The sequence below is a fragment of the Misgurnus anguillicaudatus genome, chromosome 1 (assembly GCF_027580225.2).
Source record: "Misgurnus anguillicaudatus chromosome 1, ASM2758022v2, whole genome shotgun sequence".
Classification (NCBI taxonomy): Eukaryota; Metazoa; Chordata; class Actinopteri; order Cypriniformes; family Cobitidae; genus Misgurnus; species Misgurnus anguillicaudatus.
In genome coordinates, this window is record NC_073337.2 from 11,060,882 (window position 1) to 11,082,500 (window position 21,619).

The 21,619-nt window shown below is 37.4% G+C and overlaps 2 protein-coding genes across 5 annotated transcripts in view; both read right to left on the bottom strand.

Moving 5' to 3' along the window:
• Positions 1-3,198: 3,198 nt before the first annotated feature.
• The window catches only part of ptpro (protein tyrosine phosphatase receptor type O), a 47,935-nt gene continuing 29,514 nt past the window's right edge, over positions 3,199-21,619 (bottom strand). The window contains exons 12-27 of one of the 4 annotated variants that reach the window (XM_055190677.2): positions 21,539-21,619; positions 21,031-21,164; positions 18,006-18,144; positions 17,745-17,865; positions 17,583-17,651; positions 15,048-15,131; positions 13,151-13,186; positions 12,949-13,030; positions 12,734-12,824; positions 11,167-11,243; positions 10,947-11,081; positions 10,730-10,852; positions 10,206-10,360; positions 9,227-9,362; positions 9,040-9,148; positions 3,199-6,329 (exon numbers count right to left, since the gene is read on the bottom strand). The exon at positions 21,539-21,619 is cut by the window's right edge and continues 40 nt beyond it. In XM_055190677.2, the coding sequence (XP_055046652.1) occupies positions 9,044-9,148; positions 9,227-9,362; positions 10,206-10,360; positions 10,730-10,852; positions 10,947-11,081; positions 11,167-11,243; positions 12,734-12,824; positions 12,949-13,030; positions 13,151-13,186; positions 15,048-15,131; positions 17,583-17,651; positions 17,745-17,865; positions 18,006-18,144; positions 21,031-21,164; positions 21,539-21,619 (1,568 nt within the window). In that variant the 3' untranslated portion in view covers positions 3,199-6,329; positions 9,040-9,043. Of the gene's footprint in view, positions 6,330-9,039; positions 9,149-9,226; positions 9,363-10,205; positions 10,361-10,729; positions 10,853-10,946; positions 11,082-11,166; positions 11,244-12,733; positions 12,825-12,948; positions 13,031-13,150; positions 13,187-15,047; positions 15,132-17,582; positions 17,652-17,744; positions 17,866-18,005; positions 18,148-21,030; positions 21,165-21,538 lie in introns of all 4 variants that reach the window. The other 3 variants (XM_055190676.2, XM_055190679.2, XM_055190678.2) reach the window with 3 other exon arrangements.
• The window catches only part of LOC129432543 (protein mono-ADP-ribosyltransferase PARP12), a 164,730-nt gene continuing 151,413 nt past the window's right edge, over positions 8,303-21,619 (bottom strand). The window contains exon 13 of the mRNA XM_073866261.1: positions 8,303-8,316. The gene's annotated coding sequence lies outside the window, so the exon portion shown is untranslated. The remainder of the gene's footprint in view (positions 8,317-21,619) is intronic.

Sequence of the window (21,619 nt, forward strand, 5' to 3'; positions counted from 1 at the left end):
GAGAGGGCTGGGGGCACCCAAACGTTTACCGCCCCAGTCTCTCTCGCTGAATCTGGCCTTTCTCGCTTTCTCTGATCCGTCACCATCAACAGATCACCCTTTAACTGTCACGCTTCTGTGTCCAGACCAGGATTTGAACCAGGATTCTCCACACAAGGAGAACGTGCTCATACCACTGGCATTCACATGGCTTTGTCTTCATTATTAACTTACAAATTAAAGAAACTGAAGCAAATCTTCCCTAAATTTCTTGAATGTTTTAATCTGATTGGCTGAGAAATGTTACATGGGTGTTGATTATTTTTCTGTAAACCACACACTTAACCTGTCAAATGTCTTAAAAATAGGTACCAGCTTGGGTGTGCATTATTTTCGAACAATTCAATGGCCCATCATCAATATTCCTTACATGAAGTGAATATATTTTAGATGCTTTCCAACAGGACTTGGCACCTGCACACAGTGCTAAAGCTACCAGTACCTGGTTTAAGGATCATGGTATCCAAGTTCTCAATCGGCCAGCAAACTTGCCTGACCTTTACCACATAGTAAATCTATGGGGTACTGTAAGGAGGAAGATGCGATATGCCAGAGCCAACAAAGCAGAAGACTTGAAGGCCACTATCAGAGCAATCTGGGCTCTCATAACAACTGAGCAGTGCCACAGACTGATCGACTGCATGCCACGCTGCAGTAATTCAGGCAAAAGAAGCCCCAACTAAGTATTTACTGCTGTACATGCTCATACTTTTCAGTTGGCCAAGATTTCTAAAAATCCTTTCTTTGTATTGGTCTTAAATAATTTTCAAATTTTCTGAGATAGTGAATTTGGGATTTTCCTTTTCAAATTTATATCAGTCTGTGTGTAATGAATGAATATAATAGGGGAGACCGGGGCTGGTTGTCTCACGGGTTGGTTGTCACACTGCTTATTCCAGACATACTACATGGCGCTGTGGTACAATTTTGATATCAATTTGTTAGCCTTTAATAGCTTACTCATTTGCACTTGAAATTTTGCTGAGCAGACAGAAAACAATGATGTTAGGAGACAATTTTTTATTTTTATGGGTCAGAGTAAATTTTTATGTTGGTGGTGTTTTTGTGTTGAGATCTTGTATGATATTAGTCATTCAAAAACAAAACACTCATTAAAAAGCCAAAAGTAGTAGCTTTATTTTGAATCATCTTTTAGCGATCAAGTTAAAGTTGTGTGGCAGCTAGCTTATCATGTTTGTCAAGAAGTCAGTTGGGGATGGTTGTCACATAGCTTGCGGGGTTGGTTGTCACATAAGAATATTGGACATGTAGACCTTTTAAGACTGTTTGTCTGTTTGTTTGTTTGTTTTTGTTGGCTGATAAAATAAAATAAATAAAACATTAAATAAAGAGGTTTTACTAAAAATTATTTCATTTTATTTCTCAACACAGTAGACAATGGGCTTTATGCCCAGCTGCACTTCGGCCAGCTTCTTGTTGCCTGTCTGCCATTGTTGGACGGGCTGATTAATCCAGGTGTGCCTGACCTCAGTAGTCACAACAACAATAATCAGACACACCTGGATTAATCAGTTTGTCCAATAATGGCAGACAGGAAACAAGGAGCTGGCTGAAGTTCATAGTGCAGCTGGGCATAAAGCCTATTCAAGTAACTGATTACCCACTTTAATCCCATTGTTTAAACATAAGGGGCATTAATAACAACTTTCATAGGGGTGGGTTCATATTAAAACTTATTTGCAGTTTCTAGCTTAAAAAAAAAAAGTTACACATTATCTTTTCAGATCCCAATTTATCACTGAAATCCTATTGAACCTCTATAGGGACAACCAACCCCATACCCTGTGACAACCAACCCCGTGATGGGGTTGTTTGTCACATTGTGTCCGAATGTCTTTGATGGTTAATTACTTCCTGTTACAATACAATCGAAAAGTAAAAAGTATACACATTTAAAGCCAAGACTCCAAAGTTTCATTTCATGTAGGAATGACTGCTGAAAGATTTTTTGAAGATGAGCAATTCATGCATGAGTAAAAATTGTGACAACCAACCCCGGTCTCCCCTATACAAGTTTCACCTTTTGAATGAATTAGTGAAATAAACAACTGTTTGATGAATTTCTAATTATATGAGAATGCAACGCTTTTACAGCTGCACCACTGGAGCTTTCAGGAATTAATTTTTTTACCTTTGTCACCGTTTTATAATTTAAAAAGTGTATATATTTTAGACACTTAGACTGAGATTTGAACCCTGGGTTGAACGACATGTTTCCTGAAAATGGTGTTTAACAGGTTTGAGGTATGTTTTCACTTGTTTGGTGGGTGTGTCAACATGATGATGTAGTTGTTAGTCGGGTTATAAATGGCTTTCTCAGCTGCCATAGTTGCAACTCCGTGTAGCGAGCCAGATACATAGATATGTATATAAAGGCTAGATGGCTCAAGGCGGAGTCCCTAACGGCATCACCTGGCGGCCATCTTACGACAGGGCGCTCGCTCACTCGTAGCATTGAGTTTAATGGTGCAGGTACTTTTAAATGACCATAACTTGCTCAATTTTCTACCGATTTTCAAACGGTTTGGGTTTTTACAAACGTTATTAACGTGGCTATAATTCTGGATGCTTTAACATGTTTCATGAATTTATTTTTTATTTTTAGTATAGGTATGCAGTGTCATAGGTACATCTTTGACGTTTATAACAAACCAAACCGTTTGAAAATCGGTAAAAAGTTGAGCGGGTTGTGGTCATTTGAGGGTACCTGCATCATTAAAACTCAATGCTACGAGTGAGCGAGCGCCCTGTCGCAAGATGGCCGCCAAAATGCGGACGTTGCACTCAATTGGCCAGCAGCGCGGACGAGCCATCTAGCCTTTATATACATATCTATGGCCAGATACACGCCACTTGTCTTCAGCCAATCACATGAGCATGCGTGAACAGTGCCTACATATTAAAAGTCTTCCACAGTCAAAGACTAAAAAATTCAGCTCTGTGAAAATGCCTAAATGATCAGAGCTTTATAAAGAAACCGCTCTCAGCTAAAATACACTGAAATAATATTTGATTTATATGCAACAAAACACTAGCTGTCAACGTAACACATTAAAACCAATGACTTCCAGTTGAAAGCATGTTATTACAGTATATTAGATGAGAATATAAGTAATATTAAACAACACATTCTTCAGCTCATAAGTATTCAAATGCTGATTTTATTTGTTTCAAACAAACACACATTGAAACTGTGAGTGTGGATCGATCGGCTACTTGAAGTCACACGATACACAAGAATGACATCAAAAGACAGACGAGTCTGACCTGGACAAACACTAATGTCAAATCAAAAACTAAATGTGCCTGTAATAACTCAAAATCCCAATCTAGAGGAAAGTTTCTCTCATTTCCAGAGAAAATTGCAGATTCGCACACTGACTTCTTCCACATGAACTAGTTCTCTAGTTTACTAGCTAGTTAAGTCATGTACCCAGATCATTTAGCACAATACAGTATCTCTTTTGTCATTTCATGTAAAAATCAACAGTATTTACAAAGTTCAGTGCCTAATTGTTGAATTATAAAACGCTGTCAAGTTGTTAGGGAAAGTTTTCATTCATCTGTAACCTTGAGGTGTTTGAAAACTCGTGTGTCTGATAAACAGGCAAGTCTGATCAAATACAAATTCAGATTTAATGTCTGATCTTAAGTCTAAACCTAACAATGAGACTAAAGTAATTTCTTTCACTTTGCAGCATGCAACGATCAAACTCACCACACTGGCAGAAACACGACGATGTGCAATGAGTGAGATTCATCTGTGGAGCTTTACGATGCGCACAGAGCTCAAATTCAACACCAACAGCAGCTGGACTCTGTGTTTACTCGGACAGATATGAGCTGCTCAACCTGGATATCAAATGTGTAAATGTTCATTTGATTCCTAATTAACCCATCAATAACTGCGTTACCATAACCCTTTAAATTGCACTGATTTAAAGGCACACTCCACCTTCCTTGAAAATAGGCTCACTTTCCAGCTCCCCCAGAGCTAAACATCCGATCCCTACCTTTTTGGAATCCATTCAGCTGATCTCCAGGTCCGGCGGTACCACCTCCAGCATAGCCCAGCACAATCCACCGAATCTGACTAGACCACCAGCATCGCGCTAAAAAACAACCAAAGAGCTTCGATATTTTTCCCATTTACAACCCGACTCTTCCGCAGTTACATCGTGTACTAAGACCGACGGAAAATTAAAAGTTGTGATTTTCTAGGCCGATATGGCTAGGAATTATACTCTCATTCTGACGTAATAATCAACGACTTTGGTCCCGTAACATGGCTGCAGAAGGCGCCCAAAAATAGTCCCTTTGGTAATTTTCAATAGCAGGGGACTATTTTTGGGCAGTGTGTAATATCATTGCGCCTCCTGTCGGTCTTAGTACACGACGCAACCACAGAAGAGTCAAGTCCCAAATACGAAAAATATCCAAACTCCTTGGTCACCTTTGAGCGCGATGCCAATGGTCCAATCAGACTCAATGGACCATGCCAAGCCATGCCAAAAGTGCCAGCGTCAGACCTGAAGATCAGCTCAATGGATTTGAAAACTGCAAAAATCAAATGTTTAACTCTAGGGGAGCTGGAAAATGAGCATACCCTCAAAAAAAAGTGTAGTGTCCCTTTAAATTGCGAATTGAAACACGTAAATTTTGCAAACACTTCTATTTATGGGCAATACTGCAAATTCTCACATTTAAAGGTCACCTGATATGCGTAAAAGCGCTCATATGGGGCTTTCCTTGACATTAATTCTTGGATAACACGTCTGTGATATATACCTAAATGATAATAAAATGATGCTTTAGTTGCATAACATCACTAAATTAGGGTGACCATACGTGCCACTCCTCCCGGACGCACCCCGTCCAGGACTTCGGTGCATCTTCCGGAAGTCGTATTTGTTGACCGCATACGCCATTCAGTTAAAAACATAAGATATACAATCGTAGTTTCATTCTTACCTTAAAATGTAACGGTTGCTTTTCTGTAATAATAATAATAATCCTCTATGACGTATCGACAAATACGACTTCCGGGAGACGAACACAAAATCCTGGACGGGACGCGTCCGGGAAGAATGGCACGCATGGTCACCCCAACTAAATGGAAACAGTCATTTTGCAATATTGACATTTAGGAAATCCATAATAGAAAACAAACGAATGACCCAGATCAACAGTGGCTGCATTTCCGTTAAAGATTTATACAAGTTTAACGTTAAATGTCTACAAAAAACTAACAACGGAGTTTCCATTAACCAATGTTTTGCGACTAAAACGTAATTATTGTCGGCACCATGCAGGCCGACATCAAAATACCGCAAATTCGTCTTGAAAGCATACAGAGCAGTCGACTACGAAATTGCTCTGACTTTATTTTGATGTCATGCGCTTGTCATAGCTCTTTTGCTCTTTTGTCTTGTCTATATATATATATATATACACCGCCGTGTTTCCATTGGGTGCATTTTCAATTCGCTATTTCAAATTGCGCAAGTCGAAGGGTAACGCAACTAGTGTAGTGTTTGACACAAGCAGCTCATCTCTGTCTCAGATGTTACAGGTCTGTGTTGAGTTGATAAAGATCGCACAGACTTTAAAAACACAATTCACAGTCACAGAAGCGCAGCTACTGGCGAACACGGTTTACAGCAATAGATATGATCAGTGCAAAACAATTCATCAATACTCCGCTGTACTCTTTAACACACACACCTGCGCGTCCATACGGCTGCAAAGTTCTGCTGAAGCATCGCTGTCATTCCTTCTTATGTTCATATACATGAAAACAGATCAAACACTCTTCACATACACTGTGTGTGTGTTTATGGCAGTGCTGGAATATTAAAGAACATCATCACGGCCCGAATGTCTTTACATTTGCTGACAGGAGATTTGAGGAATGTGATGCAGGACCTCAGCTGAAGGTGTGAAAACTAACACTATTATGGACAGATACATACAGTACTTCACAGCGCTGTAACGCCGTAACTCTTCTGCCCTGCATTACTCCGTGTGTCCAGCAGGGTGGCGGGATGATCCTGAGATTGACACAGAAACTAAATGAAAGTAAATGCAGGTGAAACTGCAGGTCGTGATCGCTGCAGAATGATGCAGGACTTTAAGGCATTTGACTGCAGCTGCGGATGATGAGCTGTGTGTGTGTTGATGGGGGCGTGAGGGAGATCTTCTCCTGTTGGTTTGTTGGTTTTGACGTCGCTCAACTCTGAACACTGAGGAGAAGAGACCGTCAGCAGGACCTGAAAAAAACAACACACTGCTGTCGAATATCATGACATTATTCAGGATCAGAATGTGATAAACATTAGGGCTGCAACTAACGATTATTTTCATAATCGATTAATCGGGTGACTCTTTTTTCTCGATTAATCGACTAATCGGATAAAAACATAAATATTACATTTTTTACTTATTATAGGTAAATAAGGCACTAATGAATTAGTGTATTCATCTGTAGAAGTTTACTTTTAAAAGTTCAAAGCCACACACTACTACAGAGTTTTACTAATATAATCTTTTTGATTTTGATATTTTAAGCCTTAAATTAAAAGTTTGTGCAGCTTGTGAGGAAATTTTGCCATAAATTAATAAACTCATTTTAATCTTCAACTTTAGACCTTTTTGAGAGATAACATTATTCATTATTAACAAAATAAATAAGTCATTATGATATGAAAGTGATATAAATGCGTTGTTACAGTAATAAAAACCTGGATTTCCCCCTTATATTAAAACCGATGATAAGTTTGTGGTTTAATATTATTTTTATAAAAACCCAACAACAATTATACAAATACAAACTCACTTACAGTTGTGTTCAAAATTATTCAACCCCTAATGCTGTTAAGGGTTTTAGGGAATTTAGTGTACATTTGTAATTGTATTCAGAATGAAATCCTACAATGACTTCTTAAAGAACCATATGCAACTAAAATGACATCAATTGGTTTTGTAATATAGTAGTAAATGTTTCTTTTGTGAATTCTTCATTGACACAATTATTCAACCCCTTAAAGAACTACCACTCTGAATAACAGAGGTTCATTGAAGTGTTTTCAATCAGGTATTGAAAACACCTGTGGATGTCAGGGAACAGCAATAAAGCCTAATAGGCACCAATTAGGCAGCTTTAAAATGACTGTGATACTCAACTCCTAAACATTTACTGGTGTGGTTACAAACATGGTGAAGTCAAAAGAATGGTCCAGGAAGACAAGAGAAGAGGTGATTAATCTTCACAGGAAGGGCAATGGCTATAAGAAGATTGCAAAGATGTTAAACATACCAAGAGACACCATAGGAAGCATCATTTGCAAATTCAAGGCAAAGGGCACTGTTGAAACGCTTCCTGGTCGTGGCAGAAAAAAGATGCTAACTGCGACTGCTGTGCGCTATCTGAAGCGTAGAGTGGAAAAAAGTCCCCGTGTGACTGCTGAGGAACTGAGAAAAGATTTGTCAGATGTGGGTACTGCTCGGACAATACGGCGCACCCTGCGTACTGAAGGCCTCCATGCCAGAACTCCCAGGCGCACCCCCTTGCTGTCTCCAAAGAATAAGAAGAGTCGACTGCAGTATGCCAAAAGTCATGTGGACAAACCACAGAAGTTTTGGGATAGTGTTCTGTGGACTGATGAAACAAAATTAGAACTGTTTGGGCCCATGGATCAACGCTATGTTTGGAGGAGGAAAAACAAGGCCTATGAAGAAAAGAACACCTTGCCTACTGTGAAGCATGGTGGGGGGTCAATCATGCTTTGGGGCTGTTTTGCTTCTGCAGGTACAGGGAAACTTCAGCGTGTGCAAGGTACCATGAATTCTCTTCAGTACCAGGAGATATTGGATGACAATGTGTTGCAGTCCGTCACAAACCTGAGGCTTGGGAGACGTTGGACCTTTCAACAGGACAATGATCCCAAGCATACCTCCAAATCCACTAGAGCATGGTTGCAGAAAAAAGGCTGGAACATTTTGAAGTGGCCATCGCAGTCACCAGACTTAAATCCGATTGAGCACCTCTGGTGGGACTTAAAGAAAGCAGTTGCAGTGCGCAAGCCTAAGAATGTGACTGAACTGGAGGCTTTTGCCCATGATGAATGGGCGAAGATACCCGTAGATCGCTGCAAGGCACTTGTGTCAAGCTATGCTTCACGTTTAAAAGCTGTTTTAACTGTAAAAGGATGTTGTACTAAGTACTAAGATTGAATGTCACTTGGGGGTTGAATAAAACTGATAATGATGTGAGCACAGAAAAGACATTTGTGGTTATTTCATTATAAATGTTATGTTATATTTGTCTGACCTACACATGCCTCTTTGATGTAATTGTAAGCAGGATTACTGAATGATCAAAATCAATGTCAAACCGGCCAAAACAATCAATTTCAGTTGGGGTTGAATAATTTTGAACACAACTGTATATTAAAGGACTAAAACGTTCTTTTACGCTTTTGCTTATGTCATTGTCCTGTCAGGGCTGCCAGTTCTGCGTAACAGAACCAGCTCGATGGCCATTTAAAATTATCCCAAAATATCGCAATGACTATTTACAGCCCAAATACCAACAATTAATGCACAAAATCCTCTCTAACCAGCAGAAAACATCAACCTGCAGAAACGGTTTAAAAGAAGTCCAAATGTATACTCAACCAAAAGGCAGAAGACCTGGCAATGCTGCCTTCATTTTAACCAAGTTGGTCACAACGTGAGAAGAAGCGCCTGATAACAACTCGCATTGACTTTAATTATAAGTGCACAGCTCGCACTGAATGAAGCAGACGCATGTCAACTAATCGAAAATTTGAAAAAACTCATTGAAATTCGTTTTTGATTTTTTATGATTTTACAGATTGGTTGTGTTACAGCCCTAATAAACGTGATTTTATTGATGTTCACAAGTCAGTTGTAACACATTATTCTTCACACATTTCAACAGCGTGCTGAGGTTCTCACTTCATTAAGACTTGCTGACGTTCTCGTAGATGACATCACTGGTGTGGGATTGATGTTTCTTCTTCTTCCACATGAGCAGGACACACTGATGGATAAACACGTACTGCTCCTAAACACACACACACATCTGGTGTCATTTTAAGGTTCTGCTGATGGGATCTCAGCAGGATTCAGTAGAGTTCTGTACCTCAGTCTGGACCATAGACAGTCTGTGTGAGCGCATCTCAGACACCAAGCCCAAAATATCCACATATTCATGTTCTTGAATGTGCTGCATAAGCCGATCCAGAGCGATGAATGTACCGGTTCGACCCACTCCAGCACTGACAGACAAATCACATCATTAATATTCATAAGCTGATGACATCATCACAAACACTCATCAAGCAAAATGGCACTGCAAAAATGACTTTTTATATTTTTGTCTTGTTTTCAGTACAAATATCTAAAAATCTTAAATCAAGAAGCATTTTCTTATTAAGCAATGACCCATTTAAAAAAAAAAAATTTTAAGCACAAATTCACTTAACCCTGGAGAATCCAAGAACCCTTTTGCACTGCAAAAAATATTTCCAAGAAAAAAAATCTTTGTATTTTTGTCTTGTTTTCAGTAAAAATATCTAAAAATTCTTAAATTAAGATGCTTTTTCTTGATGAGCAAAACGACAAAAAAAATAAGTCTACTGTTTAGACCAAACATATCAAATTTAAGTGATTTTGACAAGCAAAAAAATATGCCAATGGGATAAGCAAAAAAATCTTGAACATTTTTCCTAAACACTAAATTCAAGAAAAATTCAAGAAAAATTTGCTTACCCCATTGGCAGATTTTTTGCTTATGCACAAAATCGCTTAAATTTGATATTATTGGTCTAAAAACTAGATTTATTTTCTTGGGTCGTTTTGCTCATCAAGAAATCTTAATTTAAGAATTTTTAGATATTTTTACTGAAAACAAGACAAAAATACAAAGATTTTTTTTTCTTGGAAATAATTTTTTGCAGTGTGGATAGCAGCAATTAACAGTGGACAAATTTGACCCCGTGGGTTCTCCAGGGTTAAATATGATATTTTTTTTCCTAAAACTAAATTTATTTTCTTAGGTCATTTTGCTCATCAAGAAAATACAAAATACATTTTTTGCAGTGTCACAAGTCTTATCTCACCTGCAGTGAACTATGATCGGTCCTTTAGTCCTGTTCACCTGCTGTCGAACAATTTGTACAAACTGCAATATGCTCTCGATGGCGTTGACCGTGGGCACGCCGTGATCAGGCCACGAAGTGTAATTAAAGTGTAAAACGTCTTGAGTTTCATCAGCCTGCAGAGAATGACACCAAAGATCCATCTAAGATACTGCAGATCACATACAGTACAAGACAACAGATGTCCTGTGTAGGGCTGCAGTGAAGGAATTTCACTTGCAGTGATTTTGTATTAAATTTTGAATAGAAAAAATTTACAAATTACTCTTATAAAATTTATTTGACTTTATTATACATGTATGATGTGTAAAACAAGAAGGGCATAGCTTCATGAATTTAACGAAAAGCGAAGTTGTTTGCAATCCATGCGGTTGGTTTGTCAGTAGCACTGTAATACGGCATTGCGGTTAACGCGACATCCCTAGTCCTGTTTTCATCCCTAAACTGACATTCATCTCAGGTGTTTGTGTGTTTGTGCTCCTCACATATCCCAGTCTGAAATTTCTGATGGTCCACTCCGGGGACTCTGTCTCTGACATCATCTCGACCGTCACCTCGCCGCACGCCACAGGCTCTTCTGTGAATGGCCAGTAATGGTCACACTTCACCTGGACATACGGTCATTAACGTCAGCAGGAGAACACAGCAGATGCTGTATATGGCCCCATACGGTAACGGGAAGAGGTTGCTATGGGAACTCACCCTTCTGCGCTCATTACACTGCGTCAGCATAACAATGATGTGAGACTTCTGCTGTAAAACCATCTTCCAGAAATCATTTCTGGTGTCGGGAAGCGGTCCCTGTGTGGCGATGTACTCGTGCGGAGAATTATAACCCTGACAACAACAAAAAACAGCTGATGATGAAGAGCACAACTACATGAAGATCTGTTGTGAATTTGAAGTAAAGAGGTTCACTCACAGGAATATAGTTTGCATTGATGTAATCTGAACCTTCATCATTGTGCAGTGAGATCAGTTTAACCCGACTGAAGTCATCTGTACAGAAACAAACATTCAAAAGATAAGAAGTCAACATGACCTGTGTCTCCATCACACAAACTCCTGACAGGGTTGCAAAGTGGAAGATTTCTTGTAAATTTCCAGAAAACTTTTCATGGGAACTTAATCTAGAGAATTTTAGAAATATTTGGAAATGTATATAAACTATATCATATACAAACATAACTAAACATTTTGTTTGGTCATAAGCAGATATGCATGCAAGGTAATACAAATTTAAAAACAATCCTCACACTTATGGTCATCAAGCAGGGGATTTATTTAATCAAAAATCCTTCAGAAATGATTTTTGATCCGATTTTTCTCAAATAAGTGCAGGCTTGATGAGCATAAGAGACTTCTTTCATTAACTCTTTCCCCGCCATTGATGAGATATCTTGTCAAGTCGTCAATTAAGAGAAAAAATTGGCATAAAAAAGTGTTCCCGATGAATTTTTATGTTAATCTGCACTACCACAATTATCTACTTGACGAAGCACTTATGCAATTTATGAAAAAACTGAAACCAAAACGTTATTTATTTACTAATTTTAAACTCTGTGTATGTTTTGATAATCATTCTGAATCTGATCTCTAGCAAAATTCCTTCACAAAAATGCAATTATTTCAGCTTTTTGCTAAAAAATATATTTTTAAAGAAAAACACCCATATTTAGGAGTTCATAAGCAGAGAAAAAAATATAGATAAGATTTTTTAGTTTTGTTTGTTTGTTTATTGTTTGGTTGAAAACAGATGGTCTGTTCTTTCATTTCATATATTTGTATGTTTTTATATTTTTAGAAGAACATTTTTCTGGAAGGCATTTTGTGAAACTTTTGTGAAAATCACAAAAAATGCTGGCGGGCAACTTTTCAAAAAAATGTCTGGTAGAGCGCCCCCTGGCTTTGGGATGTGCCGGGATTTTACCATAATTCATTAAAATTCATTGATTGAGAAAACGCGCATTTGCACGATTAATCATTACAGCCCTATTAAAAATGTAATGTGTCTAAACTCTTGGGTGGTACAGTAATTCTGCATGATGAACAGAAAACTGGCTAGCAGAATGTAGAAGAAAGAGCATCACAGCTTGAGCTAGCCACATGATAGCTAGCCTCATAAATTTTCAATGAAATTGTCCTAGCTTACATTTAGATATCTGATTTACAGGCTTCAAGAAATGATCTGTGCATGTTATGAAAGAATGCAAGTACATGCAGTGGTGTGGCCTCATTGGCCCTTCAGGAAGCAGAAAATGAAATTGCATTAAATTTTGTTGTTTTAAACCAAATTATGCTGCAAGATATTTTTTTAAACTACATTTAAGTTCCCTGTTATAGGCATTTTTTTCAAATTCCCATTTTATCCCCATTAATTCCCGTTAATGGAAAGTTTCCAGAAAATTTTGCAACCCTACTTCTAATAGATACCGCAGCCAATGAACAGAGCGTTGCTATGACTACAGGGTGGGCGGCAAGACACTTACAGGGCAGGATGTTGGTGTAGCGGTTTTTGGGTCTGTTGATGGGCATATCAGCAGCTTCATGGGTCAAATCCAGACCAACACTCTTCAATTCCTGACACACAAAGACCAAATAAACACAACAAACACCCTTCTGGTTTCTGACACACAAAGAAACTGTAAGGGATTTCTTTAGTAGTACCACAATGACTTGTAGATAATGAGAAATAATGTTTTACCTCAAACTGGAGAGAAAATTTGTACGCCGAATCTCTGCTCATATCTTTGATGTAAGTTTCAAAATCACTGAGCTGAACCGGACTGTACACACACGCACACAGAGAAAAATACTCAACAAACATCTTGAACATAATTAATGAAATCTTAAACTACACATAGTCAAGCCTTTACACATACAGATGAATGTGATGATGTTTTTACCTGGTTAATTTTCTCTTCTTAAGCGCTGTTTTACTCCTACAGATGATGAAAGAGGCAGAATTATTACACAACTGAAACGCATGAGCCTCAATCTTCAAACATGCTGTTCACTTTTCAAGGAATGGTTTCAAAACTTCATCAATTATTACAGTAAATCCTTCTTTCTGTACATGTACAGCTCATTGATTCTTCAGTATAGAAATGTTGTGTTATTTGCTGTGATGCACAATGTAACCTGCCTTCAGCATTACATCACACACCTTGCATTTATTTACTGGCATACGTGACAAGAACGGACTGAAAGTAACTTGTTTTGCAGATTTTATTACACAAGTTATCTTGTGGATATACTTTCAAAACTTCATTTTATGTTTACTTAGGTGAAGTTCACCTTTAATGAAATGACTGTAAATGTGATGTTTGACAGGAATCTCTAAACACGAGCCCAAACATTCCTTCAAAGTGTTTAAACAATCGATCAGAAGTGTAAAGTAGTGAAGCATTTTACTCACTTTTTAAATATCTGTACTTTATTTCTTAGACAAACTTTTACTTTATAAATCACAATGCATACACTGCAAAAAATGACTTTCTTGCGTAGTATTTTTGTCTGGTTTTAACTACAAATATATAAAAATGTTTAAATCTAGATGCATTTTTTGCATAAGCAAAATGACCTAAGAAAATAAGTCTAGTTTTGAGACAAAAATATACAATTTATGTGAATTTGTGCTTATAACAAGCAAAAAAAAAAAACTGCAAATGGGGTAAGCTTTTTTTGTTAAATTAGGTGTCAACTTTTTTCTTACTCTATTGATTTTACTTATTTTCTTACATTGCAAAAAATTATTTTCAAGAAAAAAATTCTTAGTATTTTTGTCTTGTTTTCAGAAAAAATATCTAAAAATTCTTAAATTAAGATGCTTTTTCTTAGTGAGCAAAACGACTCAAGAAATGAGTCTAGTTTTTAGACCAAAAATATCAAATTTAATGGGGTAAGCCAATGAGGTAAGCAAAAAAAAATCTTAAACATTTTTCTTAAACACAAATTTAAGAAAAATTAAATTTTTTGCTTGTTTTATGCACAAAATCACTAAAATTTGATATTTTTGATGTAAAAACTAGACTTATTTTCTTGGGTTGTTTTGCTCATCAAGAAAAGGATCATAATTTAAGAATATTTAGATGTTTTTACTGAAAACAAGACAAAAATACTAAGAAAATTGTTTCTTGAAATTCATTTTAGGCAGTGTAATACATATTTGTACTGTAAACAAGTAAGAAATTTATTTTCTGCAGTGTACATTTCATAAATAAAAGTAGTTTTTTACTTTTAATACTTAAAATGTAGTACTTTATTATACGTTAGTAATACTCAAGTAAAAGTAATTAAATACTAGATTTTTATTTAAATTAAATATGAAATGTAGTGGAACTTTTCAATGTAGTGAAATAAAAGAAAAACACACTTATAAATGTACAGATACTTAAAAAATGTATCTGATTACTTGAGTACTTTACACCTCTGCGATTCATAAAGCAAAACCAAGCAAACTTTCTTAATCTGATATAATGATCTGCATTCAGTCAGACACACAGAGAGGAAACGTGCAGGACACTTTGAATGTAAATGCAGTCTTAACACTAAACATCTTGAACCGAGCGTCTGTTTGTGAAGCTGACATGCAGAACAAAGTGTGACTGTTAGAGTCGAGCTGCTGGACACATCGAGCTGCGTGTTAACACAAAAGCCAGAGATGAAGCGTTTTGAGGAAACACAACTACTGTACATTCATTACTGGGTTCTGTTATGATATCTGTTCATCCACAATACACAACACAGCAAGAGAAAAACAAAGAGCCAAGCAGGAGAAGCAGTGCATGCGCGGCTACTTACCACGGATTAATATAAAAGGCCAAAAGATAGTCAGTCCAGAGGCAGGATGGGAGAAGCGTGAGGAACGCAAACAGACTCCTGCGCCTGAAGCCCATTGGACAGAAACAAAAGCAAAACATGAAGAGACCGGAGCAGAAGTGGACACATGTGATGCTGCATTAGTCACACAAATACACACAGATGAATCAGATATATTACAGGTTAATTCAATGCTCATGCAGTAAGTATCTGAATGTGAAAACCACAGCACACGAACGGCCGGCCGGACGTACACATTTCTATATAATCAATGATCCTAAACTGAAAGATCACATACGACTGCACGACTAAAGCAAACATTCAGTAAAAACACGACACCACAGGTCTGCGTTCAGCTGCATGTGCGGCTGCATAGAGTGACTGCGACTGCCGCGCTGTTGAATTTACTGCAAGAAACATCATCCTTCACTAGCTGTAGTGATCATTTTGCTGTGTTATCTATGTAACATTTGATGTCTAATGCAGCTGGTGTGCACTAATATTTTTAATAATTTATTTTAATTATTGTTCAATGACTTTTTAATTGTTTTAATAATTTATTAAATATTCTTTTCCGTATTTAGTTAGGACTCGTCCCACTTCGAAATGCCTTCTGCATTTCTATTATAGTTTAGATTATTATTATTATTTGTTGTTTATTATCTATGTTTTTTTATTATTATGGATTATTGCATTGTACCGTAAATATTTATTTGGTTTCTTTAACTAGATGCCATTTCCCTTCAAAACAATGTTTAGATGAATTATAGCAGCAATCGGTATGAACCATTTATCAATTTGCTATACCAACTTTTACCAAAATACAAAAAACTTTACCAACTTGTACAAAATACGTTTTCCTTCTTTATTAATTTATGTTTAGTCATATAAAATAAACAAAGAAGAACCCAATAAATAAATAAACATTTAAAACATTACATTATCGTCATTGCAGGAGTGCAATTTGCTGGTTGTCCTGCAGGTGACCTTGTAACTCTGTTGTCTTACGATGCACTTATGAATGAACGATTACTACAGACCACTCGTAGATCTACGATGATTATCAAGTGCAACTTAAGTTACGAAGCTTTTGGGAAACAGCCCGTAATTCTAAGATGATTCGTACGATTGTTTTTACGATCAACTTAGCCTTACGATGCTTTTGGGAAACCCGGCCCTGTTGTCAGTAGGGGTGTACCAAATCACAAAACTCACGATTTGGATCACTTTATGGTTTTTGAGGCACGAATCAGATAATTTTTCGAATCAGCAAAAAAGGGGTGGGAAAAATCTTATAAGAACAAATAAAGAAACTACAAACATTTATAAAAAAGAAAAAAGTTGCACATTAAGTAAGGTCTATAATGGACATTATCGAATCAAATGAATAGTAACACAGTCTGTATTGTAAAAATTAAATATAATTATTATTTTTTAGAGCTACACTGCAAAAAATGATTTTCAAGAAAAAAATTTGTAGTATTTTTGTCATGTTTTCAGTAAAAAAAATATATAAAAAAATTCTTAAATAAAGATGCTTTTATTGATGAGCAAAACGACCCAAGAAAATAAGTCTAGTTTTTAGACCAAAAATATCAAATTTAAAAGATTTTGTGAATAAAACAAGCAAAAAAAATCTGCCAATGGGGTAAGCAAATTTTCTTGAATTTTTCTTGAATTTAGTGTTTAAAAAAAATGTTCCAAGATTTTTTGCTTACCCCATTTGCTTACCCCATTGCAGTGTGGACCGCATGTGCGTCTGTGCATATAAAAAAAAGCTCTTTTGTAGTTAGATTGTTTTTAAATCACTTGAGTTTTAACATTTGAAAGCCTTTGAAACACGAGCAAATGATAAACGTTCAATATTTAAGTTTGCGCATTAATCCGCAAATCGCATGCGAGCCAAACCATGGGATCCGTTACACCCCTAGATGTCAGTCATATACTTTAGACCAGGGGTCTCCAACCTTTTTGTGAGCAAGGGCTACCACAATGGATAAAACAATTTTTTATATAGTTTACTCAAATCTTTTTTTCTTTTACTTGTTGATTTTATTGTATTTTACTGGTTGATATGTTTTATCATTGTTTAAAAGGTTAACATACATAAAAGAAGCCAAGCTAATAGAAAAAATACGTAATGAATAAATATTAAAATTGGCTTTGGCAGGCAACTCACAGACTCCATGAGGGCAACCCGCGGGCACCATGTTGGAGACCACTGCTTTAGACAAACCAACTGACACTTCTAGTATAAATATACATGAAATATCAAATAATTACTCGATATCTCAGCAGCCTAACTTGTTGAAATGTTTTTAACAAACACAAATCTGCCCTTACTGACCGTCTTTCAGCTCTTATATTAATCATAATGTGAGTGTGTGTGAAACAGTAAATCAGACAGAAATCTTCATCATCATTATCATCAGTAATAACAGTGACGTGTGTCTGTATGTGTGTGATTTAGTTTCTCAGCTTTGTACGATAGACATCAATAAGATCAGAATGATGTACCAGTTATATGGAAGTTTTCCGTCCCGCTCAAAAGATGCGAAATTGACAAAGGTTTCAGCTGCACATTCCCTAAAGTCACAAACAGAGACACTTCATTGTGATGCTGAGCAGAAACACAACACACTTAATAGTAAGATGAAGATAAACAAAGAGATTTCTCACCGGTTCAGCTCCATGTGTTTCTTCCGTAACACCAACAGAAAGAGAACCAGCAGACTGATCAACAAAACACTGAGAACAGCCAGAGCGGAGATAGCAGCGACACTCGGGTTCATCTCGCGTACTACGCACACGCACACAAAGAGAATCAGTTTGATTTTTAGTCATAGTTTAGTTAAAGTTAGTTACACAAACAACATATTCACAATACATATATGTGTGTGAACAGCAGGACACAGATAAAGAGTGAAGTGTGATGATCACCTGAAGTGGTGATGCTGATGTGAACAGGTTCACTAGAGCTGCTGTAGCTCATACTGATCACAGAACAGTTATATGATGTGGACGGCTGAAGACCAGAGACTGTCAAAACATGTGAAGCAGTGACCAGTGGCTCACGGACCTGCTGCACACAAACAGAGAGAGAGAGAGAGAGAGACCCATGCCGTGAGTTGCCATTTGGACAGACTGAGTCGTTGTCATGATAAAAGCAGCAGTTATCCTTGTGAAGCTCCGTGTAAAAGGCCTCGTACATAATGCAAAGAAATTCTGTTGTTACTTTACTTTTTAATGTTTAATCCTGTTCTTTACACACACACACTTCAGTCATTTACGGGACTGAATACTACTACTGATTAAAACCCACAACCTGCAGGTAGTGACAACCACATTCACAGATACTCTGCGTTGTATGTAAAAAACTGAACTGAACAACTAGTTATTGATGAAGTTTTTAGTCTAGTGGTTAGAGTCGAGCTTGTAACACAAGAGTTGCTGGTTCGAGTCTCACGGCCAGCAGGTTGTGACTGTGGTGCCCTTCACCCTAATTGCTTCCCGGGCGCTGCAGTGATAGCTGCCCCTTGCTCCAGGTGCGTGTGTGTTCACGACTTGCAGTGCGTGTTTTCACTACGCACGGGGATGGGTTAAATGCAGATGTATGTTTTGCATACTTGACAATATCACTTTCACTTTCTTCTGAAAAAATGCCTAAAAGGGGAAAAAGTCAGTGGCACGTGACAGAGGCACGAGTGTTTGCTTACCAGTGTTGCCAGATCTTGCAAAAAAAAAACCCAGCCAATGTTCAAAATCCAACGTGAAGATCAAAATATTGGGACCAGCGCCTTCTCACTTAAATAACAGCAAAAACTTGATCACTTCATGAGCCAAAGCCATAAACACAGGGCTCTACACTAAGTTTTTGCACTGGTGCGCCTAACTTTTTTTCTTAGGTGCACCAGCACAAAAGTTAGGTGCACCCAAATTTTTGACTGCATTGCATTTAACACAGCAGTTTTACAAGCGCCCATGGTGGTTAAATGTATAGAATATAAATTAATATGTATTTTATAATTATTGTATGATTCTTTTTCCCTTATAGCCTATTGCTTTTATGTTTGTTCTAAAATCTATTTCCCAAAAATACTTTTATTACATTGCTTTGTTCCCATCTTTCATTGTAGTTTTAATGTTGTGTGCAGGATTTGCCATTGCTGAGAACACAAAATAAGTAATATATTTATATTTATATATGTATATATATATATAACAACATGTAAGTAAAAACACAACTCCCCAGTCACATGAGACCATAGTTAGTATTAAAGGAAACAGAGACTGAAAACATCTCGGACTCTTTTGTGCATTTTGTCTCTCTCTTTCGCACACTTTGTCTCTCTCTCTTGCACACACAGACTCGGACTCTTTTGTGCATTTTGACTCTCTTTCGCGGCATTCCCTTTATATTTGTCTACAACCGTGGCTCATAGTTAAGGCCGTTTACGCGGAAGCGGCGCGGCTACAGCTTTCTCGTGTATAGTGGAAGCGTTTTGTGCAGCCGTGAAGAGCCGTGTCCTTAAAAGGTTTTTTGGGGTGCACAGGCAAGGCGTGTGGATCAACTCCGCTTCACCTCTGTATCCGTACCAGTTTTGACGCTTTCCGCACGTCTCCTATTGAAAAAGAACTAAACACTCGCGGTTGCCGCGTACCGTGTGAAACGCCCATAATGAGGGAGGGGAGGTGTTTGCCCTTCACTATCTGATTGGTTTAGACCAGTGGTTCCCAAACTTTTTCAGCGTGCGGCCCCCCTTGTGTACGGTGCATTCCTTCGCAGCCCCCCAAAGACAATTTGTGACAAAAAACTGTTCTAAAACTCAACATTTTAATAAAAAAACATTAAATTATACAAAAAAGTAGTGATTTTGGATAGTAGCCTTATTTTTTTAGGTTTAATTACACAGAATTCATGATAAATTAATGTTTTTCATAAAACGGCCCCCAGTTTAAAAATCACTGGTTTAGACCACGGTCTATGTGTGTGTCTAATGTACATCTGTTGTTAAACCAGAAGAAGACGTTCGAGTTGTGGATACTTTTTTTCACCTGAACGGCTGGTCACACTGGTGCAACCTCAGATTTTTTTAAGTGCACCATTGAAAAATTAGGTTGCATGTGCGACCAACTTTCGAGCCCTGAAACAGTTAAGCGCAAAAATGGTATGTAAGCAAAAAAAAGTGGACCTGGCAACACTGCAAGACAGCGCTGAGAGAAGCAGCATAATATTATTTTACTCAAAGCAGTGAATGATAACCAAGCAAGTACATTGCTATGGTTACCTTAACATTTGGGGGATTCACTTCTGCATTTAAATGCGGTTGTCACTGCTGTCAAACTTGCAGTATGTATGAGTTCGTAAAGTACTAGGATCTGTGAGAGGATCTGCTGAGATGCAATAACAATAAATGAATTGAGAATTTATTCAGTCTTATAGTTAATCATTATAATAAACAGAGCAGACTCGGTCAGACTCACTGAAGTTTCCTCTAGATCAGACTTATGGACACATGTGATGTCATCTGTGATCGTGTATAGCTCATTATAAAAAGGTTAGTTCCAATCCTTGATTCTGATTGGCCAGTCACGACATTCCAAGATTAGCTTTTTTTCAGATAACTACCACTCAAAACGACTAACACACGGCTGCAAATCATTTTGACAGGTACATTTTAAAAAGTACACAAAAATAAATATAAATATGCCTTTTAATAACAAATATATTTACAAATGATTAAAGAAAATAGTGTGTTTATGACATTTGAACATCTTGTCCTATTTTAAAACCGAAAATGAACAGGTTTTCCTCCCACAAGGTCTGCATTTGTTAAAAATTAGCAAATAAAATATTTTAGATCAATATTTAATGCTCCTTACCTTATGAGGTAAATGATTGTGTAATAAGCGGGATAATGTGCATCCCTTACGTGTTTGAGAAGAACTGAGGTCAGACTCTTACTTTTTGTTGTCTGTTGAGTCCCAGTTGTCTACAGACGATCTGGTAGAAATCAACAACACCGTCTTCAGTCCACAGCAGTGTGACGGCCGTATCTGTGGTGTTGACGGCGTAGAGAGACTTTGGAGGAGCCGGATCTGTTTACAGAAGACACAACAGCACTAACACATCAGCACATAAAGTTCCTCAGCTTATAAATAACTATAATAAGGAAGAAGAAATGGGTGATTCTGTCACGTTTCAAACTGTCTTCTGTACAGGAAACCACAATCATATATCTAAACACGAGAGTTATTTAAAGAATCAGATCATATTGTCTCAGACACAGACACATGTTCTTCTGTAAGGCTGCACATTAATTTAATTTCTAGACTTTCTTTTAATCTCAAAGGATATAAAGTCAGACTTTACACTTCACAGAGAATCTGTGAAATGCATTACGTCTATGGAAAAACAAAACATGGAAACCAGAATGTGTGTGTGTATGTGTGTGTGTAAGAGAGGTACTAACCCAGCTTCATGATGTGAGGCAGTGATGTGTTACGGCTTCTCTCTGTGCACGCAGTGACTGTCAGGTTATAGATGTCACCCG